General features: G+C 41.2%; 1 protein-coding gene across 8 annotated transcripts in view; it reads left to right on the forward strand.

Annotated features, from left to right (window-relative positions):
- CDK6 (cyclin dependent kinase 6) overlaps positions 1 to 16,295 on the forward strand; it is a 606,664-nt gene extending 590,369 nt beyond the window's left edge. For all 8 annotated transcript variants that reach the window (XM_085631013.1, XM_085631009.1, XM_085631012.1 and 5 more), the window contains exon 8: positions 15,313 to 16,295. In XM_085631013.1, the coding sequence (XP_085487139.1) occupies positions 15,313 to 15,492 (180 nt within the window). In that variant the 3' untranslated portion in view covers positions 15,493 to 16,295. The remainder of the gene's footprint in view (positions 1 to 15,312) is intronic.
- The last annotated feature ends 549 nt before the right edge of the window (positions 16,296 to 16,844 follow it).

Here is a 16,844-nt window from a genome sequence, read left to right on the forward strand (position 1 = left end):
CTTTTCTCTTGTTCTTCTCTTATCTCATTTGATTTGCTTCTGGGGTTTATTTTATATGTATTTCTATGTACATTTGTATAGAAGGGAGGTGTGTGGTATCTAGTAAAAGTTGTGGGATATTTAGGATAAGCTGTGTTACAAGTGGGAGAATTTAGAATGCAGTGTGGTTCCATTCTGGTGATGTCAGGCTACGTGATTCCAGGTGATCAATTACAGCTGATCTTGAAACTACTGACTTTGGGTTGGATGCTCTAAAAAAAAGGACCCACTTAAATATTTACCAGTGGTCTCTCCGTATTGCAACTCTCCCCTTTATCGGAGGGATTGATTATTATTTCCTGATCATTCTGTAACGTGGTGAGGTCTTGACGTTGTTGGAATGTCAGGTTCTGTTTACCCATAATTTTCTTATTACCAATATTCTTCCATAGAAACAACAGATCCTTTATGACTAATTCACTAAAATCATTGATGTTATCTTTGGCCATCTGAGGAACAGATATAGAATTGATACAAATCCCATATTCATCCAGGATTGCGTTTTTGTATATGAGGTTAATCTCTTTGGGTGAATCAGGATTGCTGCTTAGGTTGTGCTGATCTTTTATTAGCTCACCATGTTCCTCCCACACATTTTTTATTAGAATCTTGATCACAATAAAAAAACATGTGTTTGAGTTCGCCACCAATAGTTGAGGATTAGGATTCCACATTGTAGGTATAGTAAAAATTCTCAGCCCCTAAGAACATGTCTCACTTCCACATACCTTTGTAGCGATGTGGCTTCCCATCATTTGAAATGATAACTTCTGTTTGGCCACCAACAGCTAATTTGTCTGGTCAATAGATGAAGAGGCATCAACAGAGACATATGCATATGACAAAACCAAAGGTGAAAGTGACATTATACTTAGGTTTGGTAATTTCATCTTATCATACAATAAAAAAACCTCTGAAAGTCACTGGAAAAACACAATTACAATGCAGTTATGGTTACCACCACTAAAATTCACTAGGTATAATTTACGGATCTAACTATAATGTGACTGCCCGTCACGCACTGCTTATGACTTCACATATTACATCAGTCATGACATCTAAAATGACATAATTGATGACTTCACTGATGACATCATTGATGAAATCACTAATAAAACTATAGTCATCTGCAGCATAGAATTACTGAGTGTACTCGCCTTGGTCCCTAGCATGGAAACAGTCTCAGCCCTGGAGGCAAATATGACTGTGCTTGGTAAAAGCTACATGGTGTTCCTTCTACAGTGCTGTATACATGTCATGAGTAACGTAATACATGAGGTCATAAGCAGTGCATGGCGGCAGCGCAAATTATAATTAGCTCAGTTAACTATAACCGGAAAATATAAGGTTTATTTTTTTTTAACATTAGCTTTTATTTTATTTCAACACCTAACTATAACATCACTTTAACCTTTGGTTTTTATTTTTGTGAATGAATGTGTCTGTGTGCGTGTGTACGTTTGATTATGTGTGTGTACATATTTGCACTTTAGAGTAAAAATCCTTACACCTTATGGAATTAATTGGTGCCAATTCGAGACACATGTCATGGAATTGAAGAGAGTGTTGGAGTGAAGATGATATATAACACACTAGCAGGAAGACTTCACGTATAAAAGAAAGCATTATGAAATTCATACGCCTATACTGATTCTATATCACTAAATGTAGGATATGTTAGGAATATGGTGTTAGGAATTCATTACAGGAAGGACTGATTTATGGACAACACCCAAGAAGATAATCTAAACAAAAATGTGTATTCTTTACAGAAACACCATTCTATATTAGGTGAACACCTATTTGGAATGGAGCAGAAATAGTTTTAAATATGCCTTAATTATTGCTCCTGAAGGAGGCTAAAGAATGTTACATTAGCTGAAAGAGGTAAGGGTCAACAAGATTACCTTTCCAGTGGTTATTCCTGAGGTTATATATGAGTGGAAGGAAGACACTGAATGACATTAATAGCGACTATGCAGAAAAATAAGATATAATGGTTTTGGGTTGTTGAAACATGTTCACTGCCATATAGTAGAAGAATGTGGGTATGTCTGTGATTTGGATAACATGTTAATGCTATTAATAATGTTTTAAATATAATAAATGCTGTGAGTTGTATTTCCTTAAACACTAGGTTGGTGTATTGTATCATTTAATAATCGAGAACAATCTTTTCATAATAGAACAGTAAAATAATGTCATTACAGATTTACTTTAAGATAGCCAAGTTATTGATATACAGTAAAGAACATGGCTCTCTTCATAGGAGAGGCATCAGTTGTAAATATACTAAGACATGAGCCTCAATACACCTCCCCTCCCGCCCCATTCCCTATAGGCCAACTCATCAGAAATATGATGCAATCCAAAGAAAGGCATGCACATTTTTGTCTGGGATGACCTTGCTTTCACACCATCTTTAAAGCTTAGCCTGCCTTTGCAACTTCATGGTGCTGGCCACATAAAAGTCAAGAAATAAGAGTGGAAACTCAAAATAACTATTAATCCAGTGTTACTATTTCTTATTTCAGTTCCCCATGTTGAACAGCTACTGATAGGAAATAATGTCCATTATTTCAACTATTATTAATCGTTTCTTTCAGTGCTAATTTGAAAGCTCCTCATGCACTTCTTATGAAACTTACAATAATGTGCTAGAAATCTAACTGTGATTATAAACTACTCAATTTGTGAGATATTTACTCAATGAAGTTTGAGATTTTATTTTTTTATTTTCAATGTTAATTCTTTACTCACGTATACTGATGATATCAATCACGTTGGCATGTATGTTTAAAGGTTTATTCAGTGATGTTTGTATATGTAAAATAATTGTCCATCAACTTGCTGTACATTTATTTCTATGCATTTTGGGACATGCTATCCTTCATCAGGTGTAAAATGTAACCATCTTCTTTACAAGGTAAGCCTAAAGTAACAAACAAAACAATGAAAATTAGATTAAAATTGGTCATTATTTTTCATCTTAACTATCACATTCAGTCTGTTTAATAGTCTTTCGAAATGACGGTTCATATCTTATGTAAGAGTTATGAAGACACTACTCATCTTTTGTGTACTCCATTGATCTGTTTGATACGAGTGCCATTATTAATAAATGTATATAAACCCTTAACCTGAATTAGGACATTCAGATACAATTCCAGTAACATAATGTCACACCCCATTCAAGTCTTTCAGCAGTAACTTTTTTCAAATTATTTGTACTTAAATTTCAGAAGAATGTATCCATTCTTATTTTAAGGAGAGCAAGACATTTCTTGATATCATTAAACTCACATGGTTATAGTATTTAATGTACCAATCCAACTTGATCCACATTATGATAATACATTGGGTAGCTGATTGAATACCTGCAGGATCTGGAACTTGATTTGTTTCAAGTGGCGGGAGCATTTGATAAATTGTTTCTTCTAGTTTGATTTATACTTATTTGCACAGATATTACTGCCTTGCTCCTACCAGCAAACGTTGATACTCTTTTCTTGTTTTGCAACATTGTAGCCCACACTGACATTTCACTTCACAAACCCAATATTTGGTAGTCCATTTTGCAAATTGTTTGTTCGATTTTCTAAAAACCTTTATAATATTGCTGCAACTAATAGTACGCTATGGTAAGGTTGAGTCTAATCCCAGTGTTAAGGTAACGTGTCTTTGCAGCTAAACACTGGCACTGTACTCCATCACATTGTTAGAGACAGGATAGCCCTCATCTTTAGCGACCCAATAACATTCACTGATTTCCCTTAAAAAAGAACATCTATTCATGGGATACCACATCAGTTTCCACAGACTGTTAGGGCATGCCACCGTCAGTGAACCCATTATTGCCAGCTCCAATGGCAGGGATGGAGGTAGTCTAACATAGATGGAAGGATTTTAATTACCAAGTTCCTTCACAGACTGCATCACAGCCATGATGCCTGAGGTCCAGACCACGCCATGACAAAGCCTGCAAACATTGCTAGAGAGAAGGGCGGAGCTTGACCATATAAGAGTAGAAGACGTCCATCAGAAAAAATCTTGGAGAACCATTGAGTGGGGTAAAAGGAATGAGACAAAGTTCTGCTTTTTGAATATAGCCAAACAGGAAAAGGGATGCGGTTTAAAGGCGAAAAGCTCTGGAGACTGTCTCCTCTATAAAGCGCTCACTCTGTCCAGTCCACAAAAAGGAGCTGGGCAGATCAAAGGTGAGCTAAACAGTCTCTTTTCATCTTTTCAGTTGAGTGAAGCATTTGGAAACAGGAATCAAACATACCTGGATCACGAGAAAGGGATTCTCAGGGACATAGGTAGGAAGAAGCTGGACAAATCAAAGAAGAGTGGAACAAACCATTTTCTTCATTCCAGGATTTTTAAAAGTGAGCCCGACATCTGGGTCCCTTATCTATTTGGTCTCTTTAACGCAATTCTAGCTGGAATGCCGTTACCATCCACCTGGGCTGGCGCCGAGATCATACCAATACACAAAAAGGGCTCGCCACTTGATCCGGCAAACTATAGGCCAATTAGCCTAATAGATGTCGCCCAGAAGATTTTTGCCCGCATTCTCTTAGGGAGACTACAAACCTGGATGGAGGAAACTAATATCCTGACCCCTCTCCAGGTCGGATTTAGAGCTAGGATGTCAACTGTGGATCAATTGTTTAGGCTGCAAATGATCCACTGGAAAAGCATAATCTTAGAAGGGGGCAGCCTTTACCTCACGTTCGTTGACTTGAAGTCTGCTTTCGACATGGTGGACCGCAGCCAACTTTGGGAGTTATTAAAGGGGATGGGCGTACCTCTTTATCTATGTGATTTACTAGAACGCCTCCATAAGGACACTTTTGCAAGAGTCAGGTTTGGACTACATGGAGACCTTACAGACCCTTTCAGGGTCGAAAAGGGAGTCAGACAGGGCTGCGTTCTAGCTCCAACACTCTTTGCCCTCTTCCTGAACGGACTGGTTGAAGATATCCTGGCATTGAGTGACATAGACTCACCTAAGTTGGCAGGCAGGAAAATCCCCGTACTTATGTTCGCGGATGATACTCTGCTCCTGTCAAGATCACCTATGGGTATGGCTAGAGTTCTGGATGGCTTTGCTACCTTTTGTAGGAAAAGGAACTTAATAATCAACGTGAACAAGACAAAATACATGGTGTTTCACGCAGATACCATCAACCGTCCCATACCGAAATTGGATGGACTGCCCTTAGAACGGGTGAATACTTTTGATTATCTCGGCCTGACCCTTAACAATAAAATGACTTGGGTTGACCAGATCTCAAAAGTAAATTTGAAACTCGTTCAGACATCAGGGGGGATCCTAAAGATGCTCAAAAACAGCCCCATAAAACTAATCAGCCCATTGGTAGAGATATACAAAAGTCAGGCAAGGGGGATGGCAGCCTACAGTGCGGAATTATGGGGCCATAACCCATCCCTGATTTTAACTAAGTCAGAAAACAAATTTTTAAGACAGTTATTCGCACTCCCGGTGAGCACCCCAATACAGCCACTCAGGATGGACCTGGGTATTCAACCAATTGCGGACATGGTCGCCTCCAGACCAGTAATGTACTGGCAACGACTATGGAGCACTCCTGAACTTGCCATATTTCAGGAAGAATTGAAATCCATCCTATTGCTACCAAGGGCAGGTGCTATCCCCTGGCTAGCTCATGTTAGGAAATCACTAAAAGATATAGGGAGAGAAGACCTCTGGCACACACCTGAGGACACTTGCCCTTCTTTGCCCAAAAAAACATTGGGTAAAACACTGCAGGAATTTAATCTAACTCAGACCATCCGATCAGTTAATACTCCGAATTTGACCTCGGCTTTCCTAGAGGCCAAAATTAGTTATAGTTTTGAGCCTGCAATCGACTTGATCCAACCCGTATTGGCTAAATAATTATACTTACAATTCAGGCATGGGTCTCTCCCCCTGTTTTCAAGAACAAATAAATGGGCTGGCCAACCAAGGCAATCTTGTCCAGGGTGTGGTACTACTGATGAAACTGAGGTTCATGTCGTAATTTTCTGTTTGGCATATAAAATACCTCGTAGGAAATGGATAATCCAACTTGGCAAGAATATAGGGGTTACGAATCATAGAGATCTCTTCAGGCTGCTGAAATATGATCCTTCTCCCCTCTATGTTACTGTGATTGCTAAATTTCTCTTTTCTATGTGGCTAACCAGAAGACAACTACTCAATCACATTGGCACCAATCCCTGCTATTAATTTGTTTTAATTCGTGAATTGTATTACTGTGTTGGTTTTATCAATCATGTCTTAAATTTGTAAATATTGTACCATGATATTTTATCACTTTTATGGCTTGTAGCCGAAATAAAGTTTTTCTGACTGACTGACATTCCAGGATTTATGGAACCTTGAATCTGTCCACCAGTAGAACTGAAATTGTATTCATAGAGGACTGAATTTCCTGCAAAACAAGTGCATATACACTGAAAGAATGAACGTTAAAGTGAATTTAGGGTTAACTTTGGCTATCAGACTCTAATGTATGTAAGTCGTAAGCAGTGCAATACATGTATGGTTAGTGTACCAAATTATAACTGGTGAATTTCACTAGTTCTAAGGTTATAGGCGTTTTTGATATACCACATCTAACTGTTGTCTGCATCCAGCCTGCCTTTGGCTGTGCACAGCATGGGTTAGCTGCAGGGCAGTGCACACTGGAAATGGTGCAGGGCTTATCATTTGGCAAAGCCCTGCATCCAGTCCACTGCAGGTTAAGCACCACCACTGTGCATGGCTTTTCACTGTGACCAACCCGTCATTCATGGTTGGCCAACTGTGCTGTACATAGCCTCAGGCTGTGTACAGAATGGATTAGCTGCAGGGCCTATCTTTAGATAGGACTGTGCCCAACCCACTGTAGGGAGCCAGTGCCCTCCCCGCACATTGGGGTTGGTCTGAATGCTTAGCCTTTGGACAGGCTTTATTTTTCAATTTTAAAGGGTTTTAAGGAGCTATGGAATCCTCACTAACTTGTGCACCCTTGTTTGACCTTTTGTGGGATCAGGGGACCTGGTTCCTTGTCAGCCAGTCCACGAAAAGTCCAACATAGGCACATGAAGCTTGCAGTTGGTTCGTAGTCACTGATAATGAAGCTTGCCATGGGTTCATGGCCCTAGGCCATGAAGCTAGCCTGGATTCATGGTCACAGCACCAGTGAAATTGAGATGTCTTTAAACTTGTTTGAATCAATCGAATTTGGAGAGAATGGTCTCCAGATCTACTCCAGCTAAAACTGGGAGCCGTCAGTAGAAGTTCACTTTCTGGTGTAAGCACTCTAGTTGGAACATAGGAGAATATCAGCTTTAAAATGAAGGCTGGACCAAACTGAGTTGATGGGCTGGTGAATCAGACAGAGGGCCTGATTTAGAGTTTGGCAGACGGGGTACTCTGTATTAAAAGTGCCAGAGTGACCTGCCCCCCACAACTTCAGTCCCCTTACTCCATTTGAAGTTGGGCAGACCATCACCTGTTCCAACTGCAATACCCCCACTAGATCTGCTGTCAGAAAAGTAACTTCAAAGGGCCAACAAAGGACTCATTGGAGTATGGACAACAGATCACCTGCTCTATTTAGAGCAGAGGGTGTGAAGTCCTATTTTTTCTGTCACCACCATGAACTGCTAAAAAAACAATGAACATCCCAAACCCTTATAGAAACCCCCAAGGATGTCAGGGCCAATATTTATTTGTTTTTCGAAAACAAACTCCCGCTATGGAAGTTTGTTTCTGAAAAACAAAAAAGTTTGGTACACTTCCAAAAGAGACAGTAGTCATGCACCAAACTTTCATTGCCTTCACAGGAGCCATCATGGCAGCTGGTTCTGTGAACATACAGAGATCTCCATTGAACAGCCGGTGTTTCCTAACTATTGCAGTCCTCTGTCCCTCAGGATGGCAGACGTAATGTCCTCTGCTACCCTAATGGACAGAGGTGAAACTTACTCATCTAAATAATGCCCAAAGGTTCTTAAAATGTACATGTGCCTTAACTGAAAAACACTGAAGTGCTTGGAGTGCCACAAAAGGTATGATCCCTATGCCCAAGGCCAGAGACCAGAACACAGCTCCCACAACAGAGGAATGGTTTAATGAGGATTGGAAGAGGAGTATTTTCAACAGAGGTCTGAGTTGCAGAAACCCTTCTGCCAAAACCTTCTGGATCTGGGTGTCAAAGACAAGGCCTGCCTCAAATGTAACTGGAAGGTTTCAGACAGATGCTACTGGACCTGGCAGGGAGCCAAGCTGTTGGTGGCCAAAGGACAGCGGCCCATCCAGAGTGGTTATCCCTACCATAGAGATCTCTGCTTTGTCTCCATTCAGTGTTAGGTGACAGGTGGACATCTACATTGAACATCTACATTGAACGGGCTCCGGTCAATTAAAAAAGTGACATTGTGGTATTGGTAAAACCTTGATCAAACAGTGGATAAGATGTGTGTCACAAGCATGGAAATAGCTCTGAAAATCAAAGACCTCACTAGCTTTCATAAAAATAGTTGAACATAGAAGTTAAAAAGAAAGGAAAAAATGGCACTCCACTGCTTCATTTGACAGCTGAGGACTGGATAGGAAGTGTAGCAAACACTTTTGTTTTAATTGTTAAGAGCAATCAAAACCATGTCAAACCAATTAAATGGACACAGTCTGTTAAGATTTCAAGTTTGTTCATCTCAGTGGTGGCAGATACATTGAGCAACAGCAGACCCTGCCTGTTCACCTTCATCCTTGATGATGATAAGTTCATCAAGAACCATCAGCATATCAGACTTTGTACTGTGCCAGAGGGAAAAAGGTGCTTATCTTACCTCTTAGAGTTCTGGTTCTCAAAGTACCATAACAGCCTCCTTGCCAAATATGTTTCTATTACTTTTGAAATGGCTGATAATAAAGTTATAGTGCAATAAATGTATGAATCTGCTGGATCAAGATTGTATTTCTTGGCATAGTGCCACTTTTCCAGCAAATAGAACATTGCCATAAACCAGGAATTGGTTGATCAAATGAAAAATCTGCTCACCCTTGCACAGAAACTAAAGCTTAAAAAATGGATATCAGACATGGATCATCTGAGGATCTTTGTTTGCATCAAAAGAGAGTCCTTAGGTTTGTATATTGATCATATCAAAGACCAAAGGAGGGCATGGCAGTGCCATAGAGGACCATCTCTCGATGGATCATACTTTGCATAAAGCTTTGCTACACATTATTGAAAAGGCAGCTTCTTGTAGGCCTGATGGCTCACTCCACCAGAGCCAAGGCTGTGAGTACTGCGTTGGAATGCAGAGTGGCTGTCCTTGACATGTGACATGCAGCTTCGTGGGCGTTGCTCTAAATGTTTACGAAGCACTATTGTCTGGACAGTCAGGTCCGTTGAGAAGGCCATTTTGCCCGCTCTGTCTTAGAGGGATTTTTGGTTTAAGCCAGTTTGCAGTCATTCTTCCTGGGAGGTTATTTCTGTAATATATATTCTAGAGCATGCAATATGCAGTTAGAAGTCTCTTCCCGAAGAACAGCTTACGTACCTTAGCTTACGCCACTTCTGGTGGTGCTTTTATCTAACAGCATATTCCTTACCAACCCTCACTTCCTCCATGCTATGGCAACTGTACTCCTTCCTCAGGAAGGTCCTCCTTCAGTTCAGCACACTGGTCACAACCATTCTGATGTGGCTTTGTGTCTGTGGGCATGGAATGTGTCACAAAAGACACTGACAACACACTAGGGTGTGCCTATGTAGGCATTGCGCATGTCCGATCCGATGTGGACAATGTTGACCGTTGCACCACCTACTGGTGTTCAGAGATACTGCTCATGATTTTCCAAATACATTCTGATGGCTGCAGAATATTCTAAGGTAAAGAATCTGCAGTTAGAGTCTCTACCAGAAAATGCTTTACTGAAAGTAGGTAAATTCTTCTCTGTATCTCCAGGTGTGTGTGTTTTTGTGCCCCCACTAACTGTTATGATTTTCTTGATAAATTGGGAGGCTGTGTTAATACATATAGAGTCCTAGAGGGGGGTGTCATGGGCTTTGTAGATTGTATGATCTAGTTAAGTTCTCTGGAGCAATTTAGTGCTGTAAATATTGATTTTAATGAAGGAGGATTTGGAAATGTACATAGTTTTTTAGACTTCCTGGCAATTTAAGTTTAAGGATGTTCGCATAAATAGGGGATTTTCTTAATCTCCTAGCAGAGATTCTAAAGTTTTTCTTTGCATCTTGGTATTGCGTCATTTTACCATTTTGAGGTTTTCTTGGAACTTTTCAGTTTAGAGGTGGTAGGAGGTAGTTTAATCATGATGGTGGAGATCTTATCATCATGTTGTTCTACCATTTTGGAGAGTCAGCGCAGTTCTCTGGTAGTTTGATCTAGTGGACTAAGGAGTCTAGGGATGTTTTGTTGATGTGTTTAAAGTCTCTTGAGTTTATCATTCTAACTTCTGGTTTAACACATAGACAGAGTGTTGAGGTAAATATTTTGAAATACCAATTTTTTTTTTTTAAAGGATTAAGCAAATGGTATAACCTATCCATTTCAAAAGGATTTGAGAATTGCATGAGTTATTGTTTTTTTACTTTAAAAAAGTCCCATCCGAAGTGAAGCCCTAACTGTGAGGAGGAGGTGCCATGTTGAAGCAAGTTGTTCACAAGCGGGAAGTATTTGAAGACTGATGGGTGGTGCTCTTTTCCCAGTGGAGTTTGAAATTGCCCAGGCAAATCTGGTTCCAAGAGGGGATGAGTGAGCCGATGTTGTAATCAAGAAAGTCCTTTTTAGGTCTCGTTGAGGCAGCGCATGCGCTGTCTCGTTGAGACATGCAATAGATGCTTTAGTGGGGGAGTCCCCGCCTCCGTTTTCCTATTTGTTTTTAAGTGTGTCTTTCAAAATGTCCTACTTGCTATTGGGTAAGCGTGTTTTATGTCTCTCCTTTTTCCCTGTTGGGCACGCCTATGGCTATTGGCCCCTTTACTGGTATGAATGCATTTTTTGGGGGTTTGTTGTTTATCGGGGATCTCTTTTTTAGGTCTCGCCTAGCATTGCAGCGCATGCGCTGCTCGCTTTGCGAGGCATGCAGTATACACTATAGCAGTGAAGCTTCATGGAAGCTCCGCCCACTCTCCGCCCATCTTTTTGATAGGCTTAGGCCCTAAATGCTGTCTTCCCATTGGTTCTAGCTGTGTTAGTCCCGTCTTATGACGAGCATGTCGCCATTTGTGTCCTTCCATGGCTACTGGCCCATTCACTGCACAGAGTACTTTTCTCCCCCTCCCCTCCCTCTCTCCCACAGTCCAATGCCTTCTTGCGGCCCCTCAACCCCCGCCCCTCCTCGTGCTCATCACCCGTACACATTGCAGGAAATCACTTCATTTATTTCTGGTTGAAAAAGTGCACAAGGAACACTCCAGTAGTCTGATAGAACATCGCTGGGCATTGATAGAAAATCATAATTTAAACAAACAATTAACCAGTTGCCGCCCGACCTCTCTGAATCAGGAATACTTCAACTATATTTCCAGTTGGAATAGGGTGCAAGGAACACTCCAGTAGTCTGATAGAATATCGCTGGGCATTGATGAAAAAACATAGTTTAAACAAAAGATGAACCTTTTTTCCTCACCTTATTATTGTCTTATAAGGTGTTCAAAGATGGCTACCAGTTTAACTTCCTGTCACTTGTCAGCTTCGTAGCGGCGTCTCACCCGCACTCCTACCCATACTTCCTGGCGGTAGGGCAAGGAGGGGAAGTAACGTGCCTGCTGCATGGGACTAGGAGAGAGATGTCGGAATCGGAGAGGAGGAGATAGATAAGGAGGGGTTGGCGTCTCGGACACAGAAACACAACAGAGATCAGCTCACCCGAATTTGTTCTGCACTAGTGAGTTCTGATCTAATCATGGCTTTCCAGAACATGGACCCCGCCACTGCCACCAACCCCGCCACCGCTCGCAAGGGAACCGAGCCTGGGTCCAGCGCCGCAAGCAGGGGCTCCGTTGGCAAAAGGTAAAAGGAGCTGGGGGGGGTTAGCAGTGGAAGATTCCGTCCATGGTTTTTGGTGTGAGAGTCCTGTAAGTGGGGACTATGTTAAGGGCTGTAAGGAGGGGCTAGGTTGAGCTTGCAGCAGTACTTCAAATGGAAAAATAGAAGTGCAGGTACGCTATACCAGAGTACCTGCTCATTTCGGAGAAGTGCCGGTTCTCTCCAATTAAAAGTATTGTGTTTCTCTTGAGAAGTGCAGGTACACTCTCTCTCAAAATAAAAAAAAAGTGCTGGTACTCCGTACCGGACAGTACTGGCCCCTTTTAAAGCACTGGCTGTAAGTAAAGGGTCGGCTGTGACTCACCCATGTCAGAGGCTGAGTTTGTGTGGCAAAGTGCGAGTACTGGTTATGTAGTGGTGGGAAGTTTTCGGAGTTTGCGTGGACATGAGTGACTGAAGAACAAGGGGATGCTTTAAAACCGTAAAGTTCTGTGGTACTCCGGGGAGCAGCGAGACATATTTGGCAAAGAGTTACCAAAGAGGTAGAGGTCAAGAAAGTGCAAAGATGTGACTGGGGAGTAGGGTGTTGGGTCGTTGTCCATTGTGAGGGTGGTGGGAATATTGCACTAAACTCTCATCTGAGGTGTAGATACTCCGCAAGTTTTAGAGAAGAGGTAAATTGTATTCCAGTTTCTCAGTATTTTTGGGGGTAGGGGATGGGCTTTCTGAAAGCTGGAGATTTGTTTTTGATTGTATTAAAGGCATTCCTAAAAGTATTCCATGTTTAATTCTAAATAGGTCCTGGGCAGTTACCTCAGAATTTTGGAGCTTTTATTTCTGCCTGTTTCCAGCAGACAGGGACAGCCTGTAGAAATGATCAAAGAGTAAGTAACAGTGACTAGGACAAAGTACAAGGAGTTGCGGGGCAGCTAGCAGCACAGGCTCACTCTTTGAAGTATTCACTTATGACAACGGTTACTCCCCTGAGGTGGTTGGTGTGGGGCGGCCTAGGCAGCTTGATTATAGATGTGTTTGACTATACTGCCCAGATGGAGTTACTCAGTCATCTAGTTGAGGGATTGCTCTGCCCCCTGTAATTTAAAGTGAAACACGGACGCAGAATGACTCTACGTGGCACTGGATGATGGAGAGACCCCCCAACAGTGTCCCGAAATCTAGAAACCCCGCCAGTGGGTTCACTGTGATGCAGAATAGGGCTTTTATTAGGTTGCTTATCTTATTAGTGGAGAGATCCTCTCGCCTGGGGATGGCAACAGCGCGAGCCTTTAACGGACGGCAAAGCGTGGTATGGGAGCAGGCGTGTGCCTAAGAAGGAGCCACGTGTGAAGAGCCGTCTTGCCCGGTGTATGCCCGAACTGCTGCCATGGAGGCCAAAGAAAACCTGCAGCTGGTCTACCAGGCCGTGCAGGCGCTGTACCACGACCCCAAACCCAGTGGAAGAGCTTCAAAAATCAGTGAGCGCTGGTGGTTGGGACCCGGGTACAAGGGTTTTAAAGGAAAGGACACTGCTCTGTGGAGTTTTTACAAGCATGTCACATCCCATATGTTGGCAGCGCATTAAGTTAAGGGAGAACCATGTGAAATTGGGCAAGCGATTAGGGGCCGTTTTGGGTGTGAAGTTGCACGCGTCGACATCTTGGATAGTTTTAGTGGGAGAGGTTTGGGAAAGAGCTAACTCTAGGGAAAATAAAGTCGAGGTCGCAGGCAAGGCACAAGAATCAGGAGGCTGAGGCTCTTAAGCCAATCATATTACTTTATTTTAAGATATGGACTTGAATCAGCCAATAAGTTAATGTCAGTTCTGAAGGGGCGGCAGTCACTGGGCAGTGTAGGTGGAGAGTTTCATCTCTAACGAATGGTTTATTTTTCCCCGTTGTTTTGGTTTTTATAGTTGGTCAGAAAGGCATCTTATAATGCCATTGATAATGGACACAAATTTACATGATCTAGAAATCTCATATGATGATTCTTCCTAAAACACTGCATTGTTCGAAAATCTTGAGATTCTCTGCATGACTGATTCAGAAATGCCATATTTATTTTAGCTACATTTAGAGTAGAGGTCGGCGTGGCAACAAATTAACATAGACAACCGAGGTTCGGATCTTAGAGCTAGTGCACGAGCCGGGCTCTGACAAAATTTGCTATGTTAAATCATACAACAAACACCAGCCAGAAGCCTGACTAAACAGTACTGTGTAAATATTTTGTTTTATTTTCTTCTATAAGTAACTGCAAATTAAATAATTGATCTAACTACACACTTAGTTGAGAAACATAGTTGATTTCTTAGATAACCATTGTTTACATTCAAACATGTTTTAATCGCTGGTCAAAGAATGTTCCACTTTTATCAGTGCATTGCAGGGTTAGCGCTATCATACTAGAAAAGATAAGTGTGAGAAACAATTAACACACAGATCTCTGTAGTAAGTGCGTTAACCTACAGGTCTATTCTTGTGCCTAGAATCTGTTGTCAGTATGTCTCATATGCATTCCCCATTGAGCTGTCTTATTGGGTTTGGAATTTGTGTCCTGCAGGATACGCAGACATTTCTGAAGAAGGTGCATTCACTCACCACAGTTTTCTGAGTGGGCTAACAACAGGGTCGTATTGTGATCACAATTGGGCACTCCTTAAAGTGGCCCAATTTCCCGGATCATACCATGTTAAAGAACAGTAGATGTTTCAGCACTAAGGCTAATGTGCTGCATAGCTAAATGCATATAAGGTCCCAAAGGCGGGACCGATGGCATTGCAAATGCTTGTTAGTGTCATGTGGGCAGAAAAGGATCTTAAGTCGCAGGGAGTGGCGCAGTGAATTCATACCAAAAGTACACAAATTCAGAGTGTAAATTAAGTAAAACAAACTGTGTATATTGATAATTTAAAATAACTAGGAATGGAAAGATATTTGGACTTCTTTAAAAAATCGAAAATAAAGCACAAAATAGGGCGCTTAGTAAAAAGATTGATAGTGATGCAGCACATTTGGTAAATGTGCAGGTAATGAGCAATGAAGCAAAGTAGCAGTGTTTAAGACAATTTGACTTACTTTACTAAATTCATAATGATGTTGACAACTCACATTGGCAGATGACTTAAAATATTGCTTCTTTTAAGGCTCTTTCCGTTATGTTGCTTCTAATTATTGTATTCTTCATTATCGGTGTCTTGTAAGGCAGAGTGAAACTGTTTCATTTTTATTACAGAAATTTCTGACATTCAATCCATCCAAACGAATATCAGCTTATTGTGCTTTGTCCCACACCTACTTTGGTGATCTGCAAAAATGCAAGGAGAATTTGGAATTACACCTGCCAGGACAACAGTGTTCATCAGAGACTCAAACCTCAGGTCAAGGAGACTTTGAATCTGGGACTACAAATTGACAATGTGGGTATAATTCACAGCCCACTTAAGAACATCAGTTTTTGGTCACCAAACGACCCTTAGACAAGCTTCTTCTGCTTGGAGTAAGAAAACTCTGTTTACTTTCATGAAATCAATGGAAAACCAGCTTGATCTCTGTTTATGATAGATTATTTTTAAGTATCTGGAAGTTTCCAGCTGAAGAGAAGCTGCTGACCATGTATGCTGCCATTCCCTCTCATAACCTCAAATACTGCCAGTAAGGAAAAAGATAATTACATTTCTTCAAACCACCAAAAAGGTACAATTGCTGCTGGAGCCCAACTGGGTGCATTGATCTGGAATTGTACTGTGTGCCTGTGGTGTGGAGCAGTAGTACTATTTAAAAGAAAGCCTCAATGTGAACTTTCAAACAATGCTATCTCATACTCAGATAACAAATAATGTATTCATTGATTGCTTGTTGTAACACTCAATATTTTGCTTGTGTTGGTAACAGGTAGGATGGCTTAAGCTAAATATGCTTCGCCTCAGTCTGTAGCAGGGATATTCTCTTCATGGATGGTTCATTGTGTTTGCAGTTTAACCATACTCTACAGACATTGATTGCAGGATGGTTGCATTCCGTCATCGAAGAAGAAGCAGTTGATACATTGTCTGCAGCTGCAATATCTTTGCAACATTTAAGTGGATACATTGACATTTCAGGTGGATATAGCGAAAATCATCAGTGTCATTTTGATAAGAAATGTATTTGTTTGTGTAAAGTGTATTAATGTACCTGTGACAAAAAATATGCTAAATAACAACTATTTTTATTACGGTGCTGACTAATTGAATTTACAGTATGAATGTACTGTACACGCCTCTGTAAGGCAACCTGTAATGGTGTCTTTGGAGGCGCTTTGGAACATGGGATTACACTGTATGATTTTACCAGAACACATCCCGGTCATATTAGAAATGCAATGATTTACTTCTTGTAGTTGCTTTTTTGCTTCATTTGCAAGCAGTGCTTTAAATGGACACGCACTCAGGTACTGAGTGTCTGCACCTCTTCAGTTCGAAAGGTGGACGACCAGCACTTTCCAGCAGGGGTGCAGTACTCTTAATGGAAGAGTGCCAGCCACTCACAGGAGCTAACAAGTACTCTGGGATAGGAAGTACCTGTGCTTCTACATTTCCATTTCAAGCGTTTCATGTATGTGCTAGCCTTGGGGGAGAAACGTATGCTAAAATTTGAGCCCCGTCTATATAGTTCAGGGTTGGACATTTTACAGTAGAACCTCTCACTGAACTCTTTATACTTTTTTTGTTCATTTCATTTATTTGTGCCATGTCAGAATAGATAACGAAAGAGACTGTGCCCCTT

Source organism: Triturus cristatus, chromosome 10 (genome assembly GCF_964204655.1).
Source record: "Triturus cristatus chromosome 10, aTriCri1.1, whole genome shotgun sequence".
In the NCBI taxonomy this organism is placed as follows: Eukaryota; Metazoa; Chordata; class Amphibia; order Caudata; family Salamandridae; genus Triturus; species Triturus cristatus.